This window comes from Dasypus novemcinctus, chromosome 26, assembly GCF_030445035.2.
Source record: "Dasypus novemcinctus isolate mDasNov1 chromosome 26, mDasNov1.1.hap2, whole genome shotgun sequence".
NCBI lineage: Eukaryota > Metazoa > Chordata > Mammalia > Cingulata > Dasypodidae > Dasypus > Dasypus novemcinctus.
In genome coordinates, this window is record NC_080698.1 from 15,591,299 (window position 1) to 15,615,219 (window position 23,921).

At 38.5% G+C, this 23,921-nt stretch overlaps 1 protein-coding gene across 2 annotated transcripts in view; it reads left to right on the forward strand.

Annotated features, from left to right (window-relative positions):
• Positions 1 to 23,921, forward strand: part of CACNA2D3 (calcium voltage-gated channel auxiliary subunit alpha2delta 3) — a 933,078-nt gene that overhangs the window by 846,664 nt on the left and 62,493 nt on the right. For both annotated transcript variants that reach the window (XM_058288134.2, XM_058288135.2), the window contains one exon: positions 4,762 to 4,873. In XM_058288134.2, the coding sequence (XP_058144117.1) occupies positions 4,762 to 4,873 (112 nt within the window). The remainder of the gene's footprint in view (positions 1 to 4,761; positions 4,874 to 23,921) is intronic.

Sequence of the window (23,921 nt, forward strand, 5' to 3'; positions counted from 1 at the left end):
AAATCCTAGACCCAGTATAGGGAGGGAAAATTTTCGAGCGCCAAGAGGATCTTGGTGCAAGGTGTCATTCTAAATTTACCATGTGCTTCCTCGATAAAGACCCTGACCTGAGACAGATATCTTTGTTTCAGCTAAAAATGGAATCCATAATTATACTGTTTATCTGCTTCATTTCCTTAATGAGGGGAACTGTGGAAGCCCATTTCTGCTTGATTATCACAAAGGTATCATTTTGGTGAAGTTGCACAAAGAGAATGGAGCTTGCTGGCACCCAGTTACGAATGGGGGTGCATTCACAGAGACAAAAGCAGAGGAAGGCTTTTCAAACGGGAACTCTATTCATTCCCAATTGTCTGCACATAATTACTGTGAACCCGAGTCAGTTATTCTCATCAGGGACATTTGTTGCTAAGAGAAAATTAAAGAAATTCGATTGTTGAGATGCTCTGTTGGGTGCTTTAAGTGGGTGATCCATCATCCACCATAACTGCTGGGCGGGGCAGTGGCATGGCAAAGTATGTGGACTCCAGAGCATGGCCCCCTGGCCGACAGCACTGGGCGGTACCACTTAGAGCAGTGTAAATTTGGGCAAACATCTTTATTTCTCTGAACTTTAGTTTTTTCATCTGTAAAATGAGGACAGTGGCAGGCTCTGCCTCTTTGTCTGGGGATGATGATTAAGGGCACGCCCAGGGTGTTTGGCATGGAGTAAGTGCTCAGTGGGTACAGTCTTGGCTGGGGAGGCGGCATTGGAGGTTTCCTGTTTAAGTAAATGATGATCATGATGAGTGACTTTCTATGGGACTGTCAGGTGGCTGTGTCTGCTTTCTGAGCCTCAGTTTCTCCTTCTGGAAAAAGAAGGAATTAGCCCAGCTGAGCTCCATGATCCTTGTGCACCTATCACTTTCTAAGATAATGAGTTCTTGAATGCTGAAGAGTTAAAACAGTACTCAATAGATTGCTGGCAGCCTTAGTTATTGGTTTAAAATTCCACAGATATACAGTAATGACTGGCAAATGTGGTGTTTTTCATAACACTGTAGTCAAAGAAAGGTCTTAGATTAAATGTGGCCATGGTTTTATATGGTAATTCGTGTATTTCCCGAAAGCACATCAAGCAACTTCCAGCCAATCTGTACTCATAGATGGTTTTATCACCACATCACCATGGGTGCCCTGCAATTGTCAAAGGAGCAAGAATTCCATCTCCAGAAAGGATTGAGGCCAAATGACTGTCGCCATTGAGGGTGCTGGACCCGTTCCATTGTAACTGGGCCCAGACAATTAGAATTAGAGAAGGTGCAATTATGGGGCTCATTAAGTCACGTGTGCTGCCTATCTCAGCCTGACCCAGAGCCCTTTTCTCCTTTGGCCAAACTTCACAGAGCAGTTAAACATGTGCATGCTGGAGCTAGACAGCCGAAGTTCAAGTCCTGACTGCCACATACTCATTGGATGAATTCAGGCAATTTATTTCCAGTCCTGTCCCTGCATTGCCTCATCTGCAAAACAGAGATAATGATTGCTCCTACCTCATAGTTTTTTTTTTTTTCATTTTTCCATGTTTTACTGTTAAATGAATTAATGCATGTAAAACAAAACAGCATCTGGCACATGATAATTGCTTTAAAAAATGTTGCTGTTGCCATCGAGTCATTACATGCCATCAGCAGGCTTGTGCCATATCTCCTTATAACCTATGGTATCATTTATTTAATCTTTATTTCATTTTAATTGACTCCCTTTTTGAAATTTAAAAAAATGTAAAAATTTAAAAGAAACCTTCCTAAATAGAACATCAGTATTACTTGCCAAACAGAGAAATCAAATGTGAAAAGAACTGAGGAAATAAAAAGTGTTACAAAAGTATAGCCAAATACTCTGAGCCTTATGTTTGACCTCCCTAGGTTAAAAGGAGAGAAAAGCAAATGAAAGAAATGAAACTGAAGGAAAGGTGGGAAAATAACAATAATAATAATAATCTTGAAAACCTCCTCAGCACCAAGCAACGATGCCCTCCTGACAAAGTCAGAGTCATTGGAAAGGCACTGGGAAGGGAATGCTATTCCCCCAAGTGCCTCTCTGAGCTGCTCTTGCTGGGCCTGTGTCACCTAAAATCAGCTTGCCTCTCATCTGGAGACAGTTTGCCTTTAAGAACTGAGAGTCTCCTGCTTACCTTGTCCATTTTATTTGCTTGAACCATACCAACCAGGAAAATCATTTATTTATTCAGCAAGCATTTACTGAGCCTTCCCGTGAGCCAGCACTGCCCAGCAAAGGTCATGGCGTCAGGATGCGGCCCTTCAGCAGTGTGGCAGGAGGGCTGCACCAACGGTCAGGAGGCAGGGGTGCGGCAGTCTGCTGGCCTTTTGGAACCAAAAGGCAGTGGCTCAAAGACGTCAACCATCCAAAGATTCAGTGGAGTAACATACAGTAGGAGTAAGCCATGGGTGGTAGTAAAAGCATTTACTTACACAGCACGTGCGACGGGCCAGCCACTTTATATATATATACTACTTCCTTGATCCTCAACCCAAATCACTGAGGTTGGTACCACTATTTCCATCTTGCAGTTGAGGACACTAAGGCGAAGAGAGCTTAAAAACTCGCCTCCTGTCCACAGCAGCCACAGGATTCATCAACCCCCAGGGTCTGTGCTCTCAGCTGCGAAGCAATTAGCTAAACCCTGGCGTGAAGAGGGCAACTGTGTTCGTTTCCTAGAGCTGCTGGAGGGCTTAAATGACAGAAATGGATTCTCTCCCAGGCCTGGAGGACAGAAGTCCAAAATCAGAGTGTCGGCAGGGCCACATTCCCTTAGCCTCTGGGAAGGATCCTCCCTTGTCTCCTCTGGCAGCCCACCTCCAAGCTCTGCCTTCTTTTTCACATTGTCTTCTACCCTGTGCTTTTTGAACTTGTTAAATTTAGAGCCTGCTCTAACCCAGGAAAACCTCATCTCAAGATCCTTGTCTTAATTACATCTGCAAAGACCTTATTCCAAATTGGGTCACATTCTGAGGTTCCAATTGCACATGAATTTGGGGAGTCGCTCTTCAACCTGCTCTGGTAACACTGGCTAACAACTAACATTTCATGAAGGTTGTGTGTGTGCGTAAAAGCGTGCATACGTGTCATACATTAAGGGCTGTATATTCTTTAGCCCACTTATTTCTCAGAAAAACTGCAGTTAGGCAAGGGCGTCTCCCCTTAATGTCAGTGGCCAGTCCCTGAATATCACATTCTACATAAAAAAGGTAATAAGGAGCTGGTTTCCTTTTGTTTTAAGTAAGGAAAATTACACTGCATTATGTTTTGATCCCAAACCTCTAACCAATTTCCTCAAAATAATTAAAGCTCAGTGAAAAGCCTTAATATAAGAAACAATCATGTTAAGATATGAATGCTTAAAGCATGACTTCCTGATCACCAGTTATCTGGTTGATACCCAGCAGTTGTCCCTGTGTTGCCTCACTTAGTCCCAGGAGCATCCCAGATATTCGTGCACTTGATCATGTCATGTGACCCACTCTACAAAACATCTACCCATGGTCCTGACATTCAACTGTTGTATTTGGAATATAACTCAAGATGTTTTCCACATGTCATTTTGTTAATATCCTATTAGGTTTTGAGTTTTGGAGTTGTAAACATTATATATTTTTTAATTTCCTATATAAATATTAGCCAAAAGCTTTGCATTGAGAGGCATGTACCTCTATGAAGAGTATTAGGTATTAGAAACCAAGAATCATTCTACTGAGAAAATGTTAATAAATAGACCTCCTTTGAAATGTACCTATATTAGCCTGCCCAGCTTACAGATGAAACTACTGAGGATTAGCTAGAAGCAGCAGAGCAAGGATTTATACTCCACATATCTCTGATTTCAGAGCCTTCACCCTTACCTATATGCTAGAGTATCTATCATCTCTGTCATCACAACCATTTTAATGTCATAATGGCTTCATTAGAATGCTAGTGTTGGTGCTAATTGATATTTACTCAGTACCATTATGTTCCAGGTACTCTACTATGTACTTAACATATATTTCATTTATTTCTCACATCAACCTCTGTTATAAAAACTATTATCCCCAATTTACAAATAAGAAAATTGAGACTTAGAGAGGTTTTGTAACTTGCCCATGGGGCATCACTTGTTTAAATGAATCTATTGCCAAGCTTTCATGAGTTCCTACTATGTGCTTATCCAAGTACATTACATATAGGGTTATTTAATGCTGAAAAACTCACATGGTATACTATTAGACAAAACTTCATAATAGTAGGTTTGGTTCATGGCTGTGGTTCAAAGGAATTATGCATTTTACTGTTTTATATTTAAATTTTCTTTATAATAAAATTGTACAGTTTTATCATGACCTCTGTCTCACCCCAAATAATATGGTACAACTTATATTTTATACATTGATTCAGATATATATATGTGTAGTTGCCAAGCTTGGGTGAGTCTGAGATCAGAGACCCAGTGACTGATGTTGTCCCAGAAAGTAGAATTCTTGTGATGCATAAATGATAGCTGATCAAGCCAACACAACTGCTTGAAGAATTATAGCTTATAGAGTTGCCTGGTAGATGAAATCACTTGACTAATTAGAAAATAATGCATTATGCTGTGCCTAGAAAAATCACAGAGCAGCAGGAGTGGACTTGCATCCTGAGTTCAACTGTGGGCAGTCAGTCACAATATTGAGCTTGTGCCTTGCATTTGTTCTTTATTTATTTTTCTCCTTCTCCCTATAGCCCAGAAATTGAAACAGACCCTGGAGCCTTGTGATACTGAATATCCAGCGTTTGTCTCTGAGCGCACCATCAAGGAGACCACAGGAAACATTGCCTGTGAAGACTGCTCCAAGTAAGCCCGCTCCCCACTTTCTACTCAGTTTAGAACTTTCCCAGATGGACCCATGCGACCAGCAGGCACACATAGGCACGGAGAAGTGAAAATCATGGCTGCCCTCTGGTGTGGGCAAGTGTTTCCATCAGCTTAGAAGAAACTTCACTTGACTTTGCTAGAGAGATGGTTTAGTGGTTGGGAAGCATTTGAAAGTCATGAAAATTTACCCTGGGATATAGGATATTTTTACACCAGTTCACTGATGGTTGGAAAAAAATCCTAACTGGTGCTTTCCCAATTAACATTTGACAGTTTCATCCTAGTTATCCATTGGAATAATGTCCCGAGGTATCTGGATTGAAGGCATAAAGCCTTCAGTATTCCCCAAATCTGATGCATTGAAGGTAGTGCCTATGTATTTCTCTGATTACTAATGAGATTGAACCTGTTTTTAATGGTCTTATTGGTCATTTTAGGTTCCTGACTTCTTTATTCCCATGTACAGTTCCCTTTTGAGTAGTTGGTTTGACTTGGTTATTCTTCCTAAGTTCCAGCAATTTCTTTGCAGTTACAGGATTATAAGTGTATTTTCCTATTTTTTTATCTAACTCATCACTTTTTATAGATGCCTTTTGATGCAAGGAAGATTTTGCTGTTGTTATTTTAATGGTAGTGTAATTTATTCCTCATTTACAATTTGTATGTTTTGTGTCTTAAGACATTCTTTCTGCCCTGATGTCATCACAAAATTCTCATATATTTAAGTGTTGCCTTTTGCATTTAGGACTTTAACACAAATCAAGCATTATTTATTGAATAATCTTTATATTCTCACTGAATTGTTATATAACATCACATGTCTGCAATGGGCTGAGGTCTCATCTATATATGCAGATTTGTTTGCAGGTTTTATCGTTTGTCAATACCTATCTCTTTTAGTTTCCTAGGCTGCTTAGAGGAGGTATCAAGAAATGGGTTGGGTTTAAAATTGAGAATTTATTCACTCATGGTTGAAGCCAGAAAATGTCCCAAACAAGGCATCGTCAGGGCAATGCTTTCTTCTTGGGGACTGGCTGCGGCAATCCTTGGCTTCTCTGCCACATGGTGGCTCCTGTTGGTCTTTTCCAAGTTTCGTTGATTTCAGCTTCGTTCATGGTTCTTTCTCTCCTTCTTTCTCTTTCTCCTCCCCCCATTCTCTCCATTCTCCTCGCACCCCCCCTCCACATTCTTTCTGTTTATAAAGTACTCCAATAACAGGAGTAAGACCCATCTTGAATGAGGTGAGCCACACCTTAACTGAAGTTGCCTCATCAAAAGGTCCTACTTACAGCTGATTCATACTCACAGGACTGGTTTAACTTTAAGAACTAGTTTTTCTGGGATACATATAGCTTCAAACCACCATTCTATACTATACCTCTTTAATTATCACCGTGTTATAACAGTGTTTGATATTTAGGAGAACCAGTGCTCTTTTCTTCTTCTTCTAAGTTGTCTTAACTATTCTTTGTCTGTTACCTTTTCATATTAATTTTTACATCAGCTTGTTAATTCCCTTGAATTCTGCTATGGTTTGGTTTAAATTGTTGTATACTACAGATTAATTTGAAGATGATTGCTATCTTTCATGATATTGGGCCTTGACATTCATTAACTATTAATAAGTACAGTATGACCTCATTTTCAACGAATTCAACATGAGTTCAGGTATACGCCATTGGCAATTTTTAAAAAAAGGCAAAGAGAATTTAATTTAAAAAAAATTTCCATGTTAATTTACTTACTGTTACTAAAGTGTTTGCTTTTTTCATTAAAAAATGTGTGATAGGCATGTTCATATAAGAAATACTTATTGAATAATGGGATTTGCTATTGTGTGTGATTTTCATCTTAGGCCAAGTGTCTTGAAACATACTGGTACATAAAATGAGTTCCTACTGTATATGTCTACTTATGTATGCCTTTTTCTATACCTTTAATATTATTTTATACTTTCATTTTGTTATCTTTATTCCTAGGTTAGAGTTTTTCTTGCTATCATAAAGGATATATATATTTAGAGCTATGTTTTCTAATTGGTATTTCAAGTATGTAGTAATATCACTGGTCCTGTATTTTGAATATCTTATATCTAGCAAACTGGTAAATGCTCTTTTAGATCTAATAGTTTGAATTCTCTTGGACTTTTTGCATAGACAGTAATATCATTTGTGAAGTTTCCTTTCCAATCTCTGTAGGGCTTAAGGATATATTTTTGGTTCTATTGTACTGTACTTCTGATACATTATTGAACAGAAGCCACAAGAGGGACAACCATGCTTTATTCCCAGTTTAAAGTAATTGCTTCTAATCATTCCATGTTAACTGCTGTTTGCTAGTGGATTTTGGTAGTTAGCCATTTTTTAAGTTACGGTAAACCTCTAAATTTCTTTTGCTATTGCTGTTGCTATTATTGTTATTGTTTGAAACCTGGAGAAGTGTTGAATTTTATCAGCTATTTTTCTGTCTATTACTACCATCATTTTTCTTTGTTAGTTATGTTGAGTTACATTAATAATTTTAAAAAAATTTAAATCATGAAATATATCTATATCAATAAATATCTTTAACATTTGATAGGTTGTCATCTACTTGCTTTCACAGGATGGAACTTCATTGTTATGTTTACAATAAAATCAAAACAATATATTTCCAGATACATTTTACTTATTATGGAGTTGTGCACCTATGTTCAAAAAGGAGAGTGAGCTATACTTTTCCTTTCTTGTACTCTCATTTGTATTCTCATTTACTTTTGCTATTAAGGCTATTTCAAGGTCAAAAAATTACTTGGGGTGTTTCCACTCTTTTTATAATCACTATCATTTTGTCTAAGATTGAACTATCAGTTTTCCTTTTTTTTTTTTTTTGAGTAGATTTACAGTTACTGAATTAATTTCCTTAATGGTTAGATATATCATTGGCTTTTATATTTCTTTTCGAAATGATTTTAGTGATACTGTGTATTAGAAAATTGATTATTTTATTTCAGTTTTCAAATTTTTTGGATGAGCTTGTTAAATGGTCTCTTTTGATTAAAAATGCTACTATAATATTTCTAATTTTGTCCCTTTTAAATGCTTGATATTTTCATGGCCTTCCTCCCTCTCTGCACCCCTCCTCTGTCTTAGCACTGCCAGACCTATATTAATACTTTGTCCTTTCAGAGGACCACCACTTAATTTGTCTGATCTTCCCTGTTGTTTCTTTCACTTTTTATTTCATTTATTTTGCATGTTATCTCCATAACTACTTTTCTGCTACTTTTGGGGGGCTTACTTTCTATTTTATTTTCTAATATTTTTTGTAATACTTAGCTTCTTCAGTTTTATTTATACATAAATATAGATTCAAATATACATTTTCATGTATAGATTGCATATATCTATACTTTTTCTCTGCATTCCATAAATTTAATATATAGGGCCTTTAATTGTTAGATACTATCAATTTTTATAATTTTCATCTATAAATTTTTGAAGTCTTTTAACATTTTCTAATATATGGGTTTTGAGGCTATCTTTTATTATTATTGATGTCTAACTAAATGGCACTGTGCTCTGAATAGCACATGTTTTATAGTATTGGTGGAGACTTGCTTTGTGATTTAGTACATTTCCATGTATCTTTGAAAGCAAGTTGCATTCTCTAATAGCTGGGTACAGGGATCAATATGTATCCATTAGACCAAGTGTGTTAATCCTGTTCAAATTGTGTGTGTGTGTGTGTCTACTTTAGACATCAATCTCTCATCAGGCTTCAACCCTGTCATGTAATTCAATTCATTTTATTTGCTATACTTTGAAGTTCAGTATAGCATATATTATCTGGGACATCCCTGTTCAGGATGGGTGTAGCTTCCCAATAAATCATTCCTTTTATTACTGTGTAGTAACTCTCTTTATCAAGAACATTTTGTGCTTTAATGTCTATTTTGTTTCTCAGTTGTGCAGGAACAGCAGTTCTCCATTTGGAAATATTTCCTCAGTATATTTTCTCCTTTCCTGTTATTTTCAAACTTTGTCATTTTGCATTACGATGCTGTCATATAAACAGATTATAACTGGATTTTATTTTTTTATGAATTATCTGGTAGATTTAGTTTTCAAAATTTATTGTGCTTACTGATAAGTTTGGATTTATTTCTACCATCATTTTATATGCTTTCCATTCACTATGCTTTGTTTCTTTGCTTCTTCCTTTTTTGCCTTCTATTGGATTTATTGAGTTTCCTCTATTCCTTTTCCTCCTTGCTAGTGTATAATTTATATGCTTTTCGGTCATCCTTAGCTTTTTAGCAGTGTTTCTATTGGTCAGAATTCCTCCCTCCTAAGAACAGAAACCTAGAACCCTCCAACTTGGCCCATCTCTTCCATGTAATCTTTTCTGACAATTTAGTTCTCTTGTATTTTTAACCTACTAAATACTTTATTTTTATTGCTATCTATAGGAAATTACATGTTTACCTACATTTTTATCTATTTATTCAGCATTAGTTTTTTCTTCATCATTGCTTTTTTTTTTTTTTAATGTTTCCGTTTTCTTTGTCACCATGGCTTTTTGTGTTATATTACCTCAGATATTTTTTCAGGAATGATCAGGGAGTGTTAAATTATTACATTCTTTGTCTAAAATGTCTTATTTAACATGCACCCTTCAATGATAACTTCATTCAATATCACTGAAATATTCTAAAGATTATCTTCCCACCTTTATCTTTGTCCCTTGATAAGTAATCTTTGTCCCTATTCTTTGATGGCTTTTAAAGTTTTCACATTCTCTTTATTCTGAAATTTCATTGAAGTGTGTCTAGACATAGATATATTTTTATTTATGTGTTTTATTGTAATATCCTTAGACTAATATTCCAGTTCACTAGTTTCCTCTTTATGTCTAATCTGCTACTTAAATAAATCCATTGTGTTTTAATATTAATAAATTTTTCTAGGAGTTAAAATTTTCTACTTTTTTAATGTAGTCTTATTCTAGGTTCTCTATACCTATATCTGTTGAGATTGTTCTAGTAGTTTAAATTCTTGGGGTACCAGTCCCCTTTTTCCTTATGACTCCTGACTTTCATATGATAATTGCTCATGTGTTTTGTCATTTTTAACTGTGAATTGATGCTTAATATTAATTATTTCTGTGGGACTAGGATATAGCTTAAATTTCTCTTTACAGCACATTTGCATTTGGTCTCCTATTATGTAGCGCCCTGGAATTGACTGTCTGGGAATAATTGTAATGTAAGTTTTTATATTTAGACATTTCTGAACCATATAATTACAGCAAAAATTTTTCCCCAAGCAGCATGTAGTTTAGATTTGAAGTTTGATTTCTCATGGGCAATATTATCTTTTTCTATCTAGAACTCCAGAGTATCAGCTTTTTTCATTCACCTGTATATGTACAGTTTGGGTTTTAGTGTTCTTTATTGTAAGCTCTGTTTGCATTTAAATATTTTTTTGTTTATTTATAGCATTTCATCCAGAGTATCTGAGTGTTTGAAGTAGGATAGCTTCCACATTTGTCCAGTCCACTATGTTATGGCTTTGTATTATGACTGAGAATATTCTAGAGCCTCCACAAAAAAGCACTGAAGTATGGAGGCTTAGCGTAGGAACTTGGAATCAGAGTTCCAAGTGTAAACCCTAGCTCCATTAATTATTAACCATGTGACTCTTTGACACTCAACTTCCTCTTGGATAATTTGGAGGTAAAATAGTAAGCATTGCATGGACCTGTGAGAATAACTTGAACAACTTTAAGTTGTGAATTTAGTATAATGCCTGGCACATAAGTACATAATAAACGGCCACATCTAATACATACATAATACCATATTTATGAGAGGGTTTTAACCCTCATAAACTATTCTGTCAAAATGTGAATTTTCTCTTTCAGGATTTTAATACCATTTCACTACTGTAGAATTCCCACTAGGAAAAGGCACAGTATATATCTATCTCAGATGACCAAAGTTCATACATGACTTAAAGATTGTTGACAATTCACAGCTCTGTGACTCTTCAAGTAGCCTCTGTTGATTTTATACTGATTGAGAACCTTTATGGCCAGGGAGATATTCTATTCATAGTCATCATCACTACAGATTCTATGAGGTGGTCAGTATCTCTTATCAAATGATAGACATCATATTGGATGGAACATACATTGGGTTTCTTATTTCCATTCTAAATGAGAAAACAAATGGAACCAAGAAAGAAATTTACTGGAACAAGCAGTATTTTCCTTATGGACTCATAATTAGAAATCCAAAGTATGAATGCAGTTTGATTAAAGTAAGTGACTAAAGATTTAAAATTGAAAACTACCTTTCATTCAATAGAAGGTCTTTGCATTCCTGCTATGACCAAAAACCATGTTAGTGTATCGAGGAATGCAAAGATGGAGATCAGGAGTTGGTGCTGAAAGCACCAGTCATGACATGTCTGTTTCAGACCTTGAATTCGATGCTGGGTTGAAGATTCACAGAAGATTGGGAAAGTTGAATACGATCTTAGAGAGTTTTCTGGCGGCCATGAAGACACTAAGGCTTTGGAAGCTTTTCCTTGTAAAGTTTTATTTTAAGGACACTGCCCAACAGTTCAGTCATAAACTACAGAGACTCAGGGGTCTGGGTGGGGCAAGGAATAGGGACTTGTTCTTTTTCCTTCCTCCTTCCCTCCCTTTCTTTTTTTTAAGTAAAATTGTTGATCTATAACACAAATTTTAAGTTTGCAGCTTGATTAATTTTTTGCAAAGTAAACTCATCTGTATGTGTGCTCAGGTTAAGTGATAGAACATTGCCAGCTCCTCAGAAGCCCCCTGCCTACCCCTTCTAGGTGCAGTGTCTACCTGGAGGTGACCACTCTCTTGATTTCTAACATCATAGTTTGGTTTTGCCTGTTTCAAATCTCTAAGTTGTGAGATGGCAAGTTAATGATGATCTTGAAGGAGATTTTTAAGGAATCAGTTGGGGAAACAAAACAGGATGTTAGGAAGAAATGCAACGATAGCTGAGGTCTTCAGTAACCATTCTGGGCTGGACTTTGGGGAGATGGTAGTAAAGAAGACTCCCATAATTCCCGTCCTCATGGAGTTTATAGGCAAGCAAATAGGCAATTTCAACACTCCCTGGTTAGTTAGACTGATTAGAAAGTAGATGTCATACGAGCATAGAAGAAAGGCTTGGGGTGGTCAAGGAAGGGTTTTTGGAAGAGGCAGCATCTAAAGCAAGATTACTGGGATAAGGATGAGTTGGCCAGTAGCAAGGAAGGAGGAAAGTGTGTCCAGGCAGAGGGAGGAGCATTGAGAAGACAAGATAAATTGTGGTTTGTTCAACAAATTGTTCGAAGTTTAGGGGAGTTGGAACACAGAGTTAGGGGTAAGAAGAGATGAGAGAGGAGACAAGTTCACTTTGCCCCTTTGATTCTGCCAAAGGGGTCTTTATTTATTTATTTATTTTTATTGACTTTGTAATAATATTACATTAAAAATATATATGTGAGGTCCCATTCAACCCCACCCCCCCACCCCCCCTCCCCCCCCCCCAACAACACTCGTTCCCATCATCATGACACATCCATTGGATTTGGTAAGTACATCTTTGGGCACCTCTGCACCTCATAGACAATGGTTCACATCATGGCCCATACTCTCCTCCATTCCACCCAGTGGGCCCTGTGAGGATTTACAATGTCTGGTGATTACCTCTGAAGCACCATCCAGGGCAGCTCCATGTCCCAAAGACGCCTCCACCTCTCATCTCTTCCTGCCTTTCCCCATACCCATCGTCCACCATGTCCACTTTTCCCAATCCAATGCCACCTCTTCTATGTGGACCAAAGGGGTCTTTATTTTTTTTTTTCTTTATTATTATTATTTTTTAATTACATTAAAAAAAAATATATGAGGTCCCATTCAACCCCACCGCCCCCGCCCCCCACTCCCCCCACAGCAACACTCTCTCCCATCATCGTGATACATCCATTGCACCTGGTAAGTTCATCTGTGAGCATCACTGCACCCCATAGTCAGTGGTCCACATCATAGCCCAGACTCTCTCACGTTCCATCCAGTGGGCCCTGGGGGGATCTACAGTGTCCCGTAATTGTCCGTGAAGCACTATCCAGGACAACTCCACGTCCCGAAAACGCCTCCACATCTCATCTCTTCCTCCCGTTCCCCACACCCAGCAGCCCCCATGGCTACCGTTCCCACACCCATTTCACATTTCCTCTGTGGACATTGGATTGGTTGTGTCCATTGCACACCTATGTCAAGTGAGGGCTTAGATTCCACATGGGTACTGGATGCACTCTTCCCGCTTCTAGTTGTAGACACTCTAGGCTCCATGTTGTGGTGGTTGACCTTCTTCAACTCCATGTTAGCTGAGTGGAGTAAGTCCAATAAGTCAAAGTGTAGGAGCTGAAGTCTGTTGAGGCTCTGGGCCTGGGTGTCATATTATCAGTCCAGAGATTCAAATCCCCTACATATATCTTAAACCCAGCACCAACTACAATTCCAATAAAGTAGCATGCAAGTCTTGTGAAAAGAGATCCCCTCTGAGTCCATTTCCATCACGCAGAAACACCAGCTCCAAAGAAGGGCCATCTGTCATGGCAGTGAACCCCTTCTGCCATGACCATAGAACCCGTGGGTCTCTTTATCCCTCAAAAGAACCAGTACCTGGGGTTGTATCTACCTTATCTGTCTCTTAGACTCTGTTCAGTTGTACATAGGGGTATTCCTTCTGACAACCTCCAGACTCTTTTTTAGAGACTCACAGCCTTATAATCTCATTTCTCCTTTCCATTTCCCCCTTACATTAGGTCAAACCACTTCCCGAAGTCATGTTATTATATGTAGACAGGTATATTCTGCTGTTCCGCATTGAATCTTTAATTCAAGGTCATTTTCTAGTTGCTTCTTCAGCTGGTATGTGGTAGTGATCCCTCGGTGCCAGGGAGGCTCATCCCCAGGTGTCGTGTCCCACGCTGGGGGGAATGCATCACATCTACACGCTGAGTTTGGCTGTGAGAGTGGTCACATTTGAGTAACATGAAGGCTGTCAGGAGGAAACCCCCAGGCACAATGCTACTCTAGGCCTTGTTCTTATTGCAGGTGCATTGGCTCAAAAGTGTAGCCATTAGTATCAAGAGCCCACTGTTGGGCCCTCCTTCCTTCCTGGTTCTTGCCGTTGCACCTGGAGGATTGCCGCTGCTCTCCCAGGGCCCGCAGCAGTGACCCCCCGGCCAGGAGCCCAGTACCCCCCCAGCTGTTGTTTTTAATTGTTTCCACTATGAGTATATATAGACATTACCATATACCCTGGGCATATGCCCTGTATAACTCCCTGTCAACCATATATATCCTGTCAATAACATCCCATATCAGTATTCCTCCGCTGCCATTGTTGAACCACTCTGTGATCCAAAACTTCCCGTAAAGTGAATCCCAACATAATGTCAGCTTCAGAAGAGTCTTAGATCACCAAAATTCATATATACAATATACAGTATTTCCCCAGATCCACCATAAAACCTTTTCCCTTCCACAGCAATAATCTTTTAACTTATTCATATCATATTTCCTGAAACTGATGTACAGATTCCGAAACTATAGTTTTCAAACAAGGTAACATTTGTGCTTACTATGTGGTCCATACTTTAGGTTGTACAGTTTTCTAAATTTTTTAGTTATCCTATGTTTTGTCTTATGGTTTTCATTATTAGTCTGTCGTCCTCTATATGTTTTTGGTGTAATATTAGCTGTTTTATATTCATCCTTGTGTACTCTCACATAACTCCTCTTTTGCCCCCTTATTTACCTTTGTTCCATCCATTGCACGTCCATTTTCCCCTCCCCTTAGGGCCCACAACGCCTGCCAATCTAATGCTCTGGGAGCCGTCCTTTCTCACAAGAGATACAGTTCTCTCTATTTGACAGCATTAGTCTTCCCCAGGATATGGGTCCACCCCACCCAATGGTAGAACCCACCTTGGCAAAATGAGCCTTCAGCTATTCCCTCCGGAGTCCGTCCCGCATCAGACCATACCCCCTGAGCGTCCTAACCAGGTGACCCTCCTATTTATACTTTGATACGTTTTACTCAACATTTAGTTCTCAACGAACTTCTGGCACTCTCCCATGTTTGTATATTGCCCCTCCCTCCCACCTATTTCTTGGACCATATTACCCCTCTTCCCATCCCCAGCCCCCCTCAAACCCAGAAAACCCCACCTGAAGGTAACCCCTTGCCCCCATTTTGTCCCTTCCCAAAGGGGTCTTTAGACACCACCCTGACCCAGTGTGGAACAACAGAAGGTTTTATGGAGTGAGGAAAATGATCGTGTTGCAGATGATGGGAGGAATAGTAGCAATAACAGTGATAATGATGGCCCCTTGATTCAGAGGGGCCATTTGCCATCCCTGTTTTCCCCACCTCCTCAGGTCCTAAGAGAAAAAACAAAACTCATCTGTTTCTTTTCCTTCTGCTGCTCTTCCTACATCATCTTCCTTTTAGGAATTAGAGCTTGACAGATTGGCTGGGGTAACTAGTTGAAAGGGAAATCTAGTTCATGGCTGTATTTTTCTAATGCAAAAATTTGGGGTGTGATTTATTATAAAATTCTGATATAATGCTAATATCACATAAAAATAATCTAGCAATATTCCTTTGGGGTGTTTTTGAAGGATTCAGCTTTTTATTCTTGTCTTTTGCATGTCCTTTTCCCTCTGTCCTTCCTTGTTCCATTTTATGAAATGAAGTTTATTGGAAGATACATCTGAATATTTATCAAAGTATTCATTAACATAAATCATGCACTTCATATGAGCTTTGCATTTTTGGAATGCATTCTGTTAAGAAAGGAAATAATGTATCATCATCTTCTCTACTTGATGGACCATATATATATATATATATATATATTTTTTTTTTTCAGTGCAATAGTCAAAATGTTTGGTGGCAACCAGAAATCCAAATTTGCATATCTGCTTTACATCAAATTTGTGTAGAAATTTGTCATCCTTTGCCTGGAAAGAGTGGGATTACACAGGACTCATTCTATAAAAGAATTGCTTATTTTTGCCTAACTTTCTAGGTAACTTCAGGTCAGGGGCAGTGACATTCAAAAATAACACCATTCTACAGCTTTGGCTAGAAATGAGTTGGAAACTGAGTTTGGTGAAAATTATAGTATTTCAGAAATTACGCACTAGGATCTTTTTCATAGAAAAACATCTCGCCTCCCGCAATGGAACATACAAAACTGTGTCCGTTACAAACCAGTCTCAAGGCACCGATTACTTTCCTCCACAAGTCATGGCAAACCATAGAGCAACAATCCCAAAGAGCAGTTCACTTCCCACGGGAATGTACTTCATGGACTGTCATTAACCATCTGCCCATCTCTTTGAAGAAATCAGATGATCCTGGTGTCTAAATATTTTGTTAAAACACAGAAAACCAGGTCAGGTGGTTCTAGACCTATAGCAAATGTCTTTTTGGTCTCCAAATAATTTTGAAATCTGGCTGCTCCTGATTTCATTTGTGTCCTATTTCCACAATCACTTGATGGGTTTATATGGAAAATACGTTGAGTGACTCAGTTGCTCTAAATAGAAACCTTCCAGTTGGCAGTTCCAAAAGTAGACATTCATCTATAGCATAGACAGATATATTATTCCATTGAGGGACAATATGCAATTTTTTTAAAAAGAGGATTTTCATAAATATAGGGTTTATTAAGAATGTAGGAGCCTAAAAGAAAATAAGAATTTACATAAGAATGTCATTAGGGTTGGTGGTTTGGCCGCTCCAACTAATAATTTTTGTCATCCAATATCCCACTGATTATTAATCTGTTATTCAAACAGAAATCGAAAACAACTCGGCCCATCTTTTCTGGGCATTTATAACTGTCAATAAGTTTAACAAAATTGGACATCTTTTTTAAAAAGTTATGTTTTACTATTTTTCATTTTTACTATGTTTCTTCCTTCTTGATACCCTACCCCCTATGCCAAGAAAGGGATCCACAACAATTTCCTTGGAATATGAATCAATTGTAGAATTAAATGCATGCAGGCAGTTAAGAAGAAAAATCAAAAACAAAATTTTACACGTGTAACATTTGCAGTGGCTGAGCTCTAAAACTTGTCACATTTCAATGCTGGCAATGTATTTATTCATTTCTAAGACTTTTTTTGTATGCACCTTTCTTTTTTTTTTGGTAGTATCACTCATCACTTTTCATAAAAATCATATTGTCATCAATTTCACTTTGGGATCTGTACACAAGCTTCGCTCATCTTCCTGGAAGCCCCCAAAGCTGTGGCTACACTTTTCTTCTCTCATCACTTCTCCTCACGCGCCTTTCATTTATCCGCTAAACTGAAAGAAAGTAATTGGTCTCGAAGCTGTGTTGACATGTTCCATGGGCTACAGTTCAGAGAACCATAGTTCAGGGATTCCATTTTCCTACAAACTACTCCAATTTCCTGTTGAGGTCTCACACTGGGTGGGCGATTTACTGCAAGTCTTCAGACTGTTCTCAGTGAGTGCCATGCAGGTGTCCATACCAAGCAAGTCTTTTGGAAACGACCTGTAAAATGGATCTGTTGCACATGGGAAGATGGCATTTTCCTTGAGGAAAGGCTGGGAAATGCAGTCTGGGGCTGGACTATAATCTAGCCTGCCACACCTAACAGTGGAAAGATAGCCAATTATTTAAATATCCTGAGTCTTAGTTTGGTTGTGTCCATAAGGGGCATAAGAATAACAATCCCACTTATGTGTAGGTTTTAAAAAAACTATATAACTCTCATACTTAGCACAGAGTACTTGCTTCATAAACGTGAGAGGATTTTAAGAGAGTGGCTCCACAAATGCGTTTGAGTTGACGGTGACATAGGAGAACAGCAGAACTGCTGTTGGTCCCCTCTCCCAGATTTCTAACCAGAAGATAAAATGTGTCAATCAGGGAAAGCCACTGATAAGGATTCTGCATCAACCAGACTGTCCCAAGGAAAATGGCTTTTAGGTTTTTGCCATTTGTTATGTCTCCTTGCGCTCTTGGTTTATAAAAAGTGTGGAATTCTGAATCAGGGACTACACATATTTAGTAGTGATAGGATACTTCATTACCCAAATTAGATAAAGACTTTGCCAGTAGGAGTACATTAGTACTGTGAATGATAAAAATTTGTAGGCATTAAAATGTGTTGAAACATTTTGTATTTCCTGCCCTAGAGTCTTGCCAAACTACTGTACTTGATCTTAATAAATGTGATTCTATTTTCCATGAAATAATTATTGGCCCTTTCTAATGTACTTAGTTGACTTCTAAGCAAGTCAGCTTTCCACACTGCAGTGAGATTACCACCAAAAATCAAATTCTTTCCTTTGGAGATTGAGAGCTATGCATCATAATTCTCCCCAAGTTTTCCCTTGATACTGTTTACCTGCGTACATATTGCCATATTGGATGGTAATGTGCAGAGCCGTGAATTGTGGATCACCCAAATCAAAATAGTTCTTGCCCCTCCGAATTTTTCAAAGTCTCGCCCAGGAAGCTGAGGAAGAAATCCAGCTGCCATCTCCTTAAATGCTTCTTCTTCCCTGTCTGTGTCTCAGAAAGGGCAAAGGAGTAACTTCCGGATCCTAAAAATGATTTCTTCATGAAAGATTTAAAACATGACTCCATCAAATCCAAAATTTTTCAACAACTTGTCATATAATGTTGAAGAGGTGTCATTCTCTTCTTACTAAAGAGTTCCCTTCTTTTTATCGAATGACTGTGGGGCCAGATTTGAATAATTTAATGCTAGCTCTTATAATGAAAAACTTACCGTTGTATGTTCGTGGTTGATAAAAATGTCTTGGCTTTAATTTTTTGTTTTAAATAATGGCAATGAGAAGTGGGTGAGAGATAAGTACTTATCTTGGGGATTTTATTTTGAATTCTTTAAACAGTACCAAAAGATGAACAAAAGTAGGAGGATAACTGAGATTAAAGCCTCTGATCATTTTTAACACCAAATCCTTCTAAATCTCAGTCCAGTGACATTTATGAATGGAGACAGAACTTCACTGATTCTCCGTCTTGGAGGCTGAAAGGAAAAAAGTGCCATTATTTCCATAAGCAGTGATGATTACAACTTTGAGGATCCAGATAGAACGGACGTTGTTGTGTAGGTGTTGCTATCTTTACTTGCCTTTGATAAGCAGTGTTTGGAGAGGTTTTAGCACAGGAAATGTTGTAAATTACTGTTTTCCTTTTCGAGCCTGTGATGAAAAATGAGAGCACGCATGTCTATAATGACTAGGCAGGTCTCTACCTGACATGAATTAGTCTCACAAACAGTTTCCCATTTGTACATTTCTTAATGTGTGGGGAAGCAGGGTGGGAGCACATGTAAGTTTGGCTAGGCTCACAACACAGGGAGGCTTTCCCCTTCCATGCCGGAGGGAAGGAGACCAGAGAGCCAAGAGGTATTTTTAGAATGTTTATTTGCATGTGGAATTGAGGAGGGCAGAGCTGTATCCACACTATTGACGTTTGCAAGCGGCATTTCTGCAGTGCATTGTCTCCATCCCGATGGTCAGTTGTGCCGACGCCCACCATCCCTACCTCAAAGAACAGTCTGTGTTTTTCTCGGGCTGCCTAGTGCTGCACCTGAAGCAGCTTAGAGAATTGCCAAAACCCTATAGGTGTGGGTTTATTAACTCTCCAGCTTGACCCCCATTTGTTTAGCTTGTAAAGGGTTTATATGTTCCTATGGGTATTAAAAACCCATCTGATATATTAAGGGAACCCAAAGGATCAAAGCAGAAATACTGTTTGAAATGCACCATGTTGAACGTACACATAACATTTCTAGACACAAACCATCTTTTTCAAGGGACATTTTGCATGCTCAAGAAGGAGATTCAGTTCTTAATGATAGGTTTTTCTTTGGAACTTGGAATTTTCCTGGTTTTTTTCAATGACCTCCCCACCCCCCCACCCCCAACCCCCTTAAGGATCTCACCGTTTTGACAGGAAGACCTCTTGGCAACTTAAGGCAGAGGCAGGGAATAATCTCAATTCGGTCTTTGTGCCTAGAAGGATGTGGTCCAAGGACCTTAACAAACACATCAGCACTGCCCAGTGACCTGGGTCCTCTGCACTGTTAGAAGGAACATGGGTGGAGAGGGTACAAGATGATGGTCAGCACCACTCACAGATCCAGAATAATTAACAATGTAGATGACAAAGGCAGGAGGATGTGGGAGAAATTCTAGGATCAGTGTATCAGATGTTCCTCAAACAAAACATTGCTATACTAACTTGGAGAAAACAAATCTATGCCTTTCATGAGTGATTCCATTTCTGTTCAGGAATATCCCTGTAATCTTGGATTATTTTCATAGATGTAAGTCTGTATGAGAATTTGTATATATGTGTACTATTTACTGAATGCCTACTTTGTGCTAAGAGCTATATGCCCATTTCTGCATTTAGTTTTCTTTACATTTTTTTTCCTTTCATCTTGGCATTTAATCAAGGAGGAACCTAAGGTGCAGAGGAGTTAAGTCCTGACCTGTGTCCTGATACATCCAGGTGAAAGCCCCTCTGTCATGGCACTGAGTCATCTCTGTAGCCCCATGTCAGACTGAGTTCATCTCACCATTAGGATTTGAAAACAAACAATCCCACCATTCACTTGACCTATGAGAACATCCAATTTGACAAGAGCCATATGCTTCCTGAATGCCAGTTCCATGCATATCTCCACCCAGATTTCACTGGAGAGATCACTACACTTATCGCATTACTGCTTAATCTCCTGTTTGCATGTCTTTCTCCCCCACCACTCAGGTGGGGCAGGCTGGAATGGTGGTAAAAATTTACTGCTTCAGAGTCACGCAGACCTTGGTTTGACTTCTCAGTTCCAGCACTTCTTCACTGGGAGATCTTTGCCGACAAGTAACTGGCCCTCTTGGTTGCCCATCTGCTCACTAGTAAAATGAAGATGATGATAATGCCCACAGGGGCTTGGGCTGATGTGAACATTACAAGGTAGAAGTAGAGAAAAGACTTTGTCCAGTACCTGGCATTTAATTGGCAGAGCTTGGAGGTCTTATATTGAATTCATCATGGATAGGATGTGTCATGGTAGTTCCTATATTACTAGCACTTAATGTAGGGCCTTATATATAAAATAGTGCTCAGAAAACTTTTGAGAGACAAGCTTTGCAAGAGAATAACCAAGTAAAATGTGAGCAACAGGAGGGTGTGACTCTAGTAACCAAGGTACCTGTTCTTTTATGTGATATTTGTCAAGGATCTGTTTAGAAAACAACTAGAAGATCAAATTCCCAAGAGCCCAAAGGGAACTCATATTTTCTTTATAAAAAGGGAACGTGGTCTGGAGGAAAGAGGGGGTTTCCTTGAGTTCTCACATTGAAGTAGCAGCAGATGCCCCCTTCAAAGCCCAGTGGGCAGCCCACTGTTTTAGGAGTCTTTCTTTCTCATGATGCTACTTTCCCACAGCTGATCTTTTTTTTTTTTTTAACAGATTAATTTTATTGATACATATTATAAAGGATAAATCCATCCAAAGTATACAATCAATGATATTTGGTATAATTACATAGTTGTGGATTCAGCACTTCGGTCATTATAAAGTGCTTTCATTATTCCAATAACATAATAAAAACAAAAAACAGACTAAAAAAATTCATCACCTCTCAAATCTCTCTCTGATTCCCCTGCTGTACATAGCTACTATTCTCTTTCCATCTCTCTACTTTTTTGTATTTATATTTTGTAAAAAGTCTTATATATGCAATATCACCCATATTCATATTTCACATGAGGCTTTGCTATTCAACAGTCTCATGTTAAATTTTTCAGCTTTCCTCTAGTAATATAAATGACCTTAGACTTATCCTTTCAACCCCTATCATAACCATGTAATAGCTATGCTAGTTACAAACATTATGATGTGCTTTCACCATTTCTCTTCATTTCCAAAGATTTACAAACTTTTTGCCAGTTTTGCACAGACTAACCCTCAGCTTTCCATTCTCTACCCTCATGTTATTTTCTGGTGACTTATAGTCTAATTATTAACACCCTGAGTTTACACAATATATTTAGGGCATAATAGGGCAATCAAATATTACTTGTCCTTTTGTGTCTGGCTGGCTTCACTCAACGTAATTTCCTCCAGGTTCATCCATGTTATCATATGCTTTACGATTTCATTTATTCTTATAACTGCATAATATTCCATCATGTAGATACTCCATAATTTGTTTATCCATTCATAGGTTGCTGGACACCTGGGTTGTTTCCATCTTTTGGCAATTGTGAATAATGCTACTATGAAAATAGGTATGCAGATGCCTATTCATGTCACTGCTCTCAGTTCTTCAGGGTATATGCCTAGTAGTGGTATTGCCAAATTACATGGCAAATCTATATTCTTTAGGAACTGCCAAACAGTCCTACACAGTGACTATACCATTCTATATTCCCACCAACAGTGAATAAGCATTCATATCTCTCCACATCCTCTTCAACATCCTCTTCTGACTAATAGTGGCCATTCTAATACGTGTGAAGTGATATCTCACTGTAGTTTTGATTTGCATTTCCCTAATTGCTCTTGATGCCGAACATTTTCTTCATGTGTTTTTTCCACCCTTTGTATTTCTTCTTTGGACAATAGTCAAGTGTTTTGCCCATTATTTAATCAAGTAGTATATTAGTTAGCCAAAGGGGTGCTGATGTAAAGTACGAGCAATCTGTTTGCTCTCATGAAGGGTATTTATTTGGGGTAAAAGCTTATAGTTATAAGGCCCTAAAGAGTCCAACTCAAGGTTGGTTTCTCACCAAGAGGCATTTGCCACATATTGAAGCAAGATGATTGCCAATCTCTGTGAGGGTTCAGCCTTCCTCTCTCTCAACTGCAGGCTAGCATAGGGCTTGTCTCTCTTCCCAGGGCTGCGGAATCAAAGTTCTCTCCTCTTCCATGTCATGACAAAGTTCTCTCCTCTGGAATCTATATGGTGCTCTCTCTTCCTGTGTATCTTCTTCTGTGTCTTTTTGAGTGAGTGCTATTTATATCAGCCCACCAAGGGGGTGGGGATTTAACCTGAGTTACACCCTACTGACATGGTTGAGTCAAAGTCCTTATCTTAACATAATTGAATCAAAGACACGTCAGATGAATCTAATACAATCAGATGGTATCACAGCCAGAGGAACAGACAAGTTTACAAACATAAAACATAATCTCTCTTTTTTTTTTTTTTCACTCCCCCTCCCACCTGAGATGGCTCCCACATCTGTTTGCTCATTGTTTTGGCTTGTTCTTTCCACTTATTGTCTGCTTGGGTTCTTCATTTTTTGGGGTTTTTTTTTTTTCTTCTTGTGGTCTGCTCGTTGTTTTTTCCTCATTGTCTGTTTTCTTCTTTAGGAGGCACTAGGAACCCAGGACTTCCCGTGTGGGAGGTGGGCACTCAACTGCTTGAGCCACTTCTGTTCCCTGCTCATTGTCTTAACTCGTTTTTTTCCTGTTGTTTTCTTCCCCCATTGTTTTTTCCTCCATTATTTTTCCCCATTGTTTTTTTTCCTGTTGTTTTCTTCCTCATTCCTTTTTTCCTCATTTTTTTTTCCTCCTTTTTCCCCTCATTGTTTGCTCATGGATTTTTTTGTTGCTTGTGGTCTTGCTTGATGTTTTTTGTTCATTGTCTGCTCGTTGTTGTTTTTTCTCCTTTTTTTTTTTTTGTTCGTTGTCTGCTCATTGTTTTTGTTCAACATCTGCTTGCTGTTTGTCTTCTTTAGGAGGCATCAGGAACCAAACTCAGGACCTCCCATGTGGGAGGCAGGTACTCAATTGCTTGAGCCACATTTGCTCCCAGTAATCTCTCTTTTTGGAAGTTCATATATAATCTCAAACTGTCACAAGTAGTTGGCCTTTTTTGTTGAATTGTTGTATCTTTATATATCATGACCACTAAACTCTT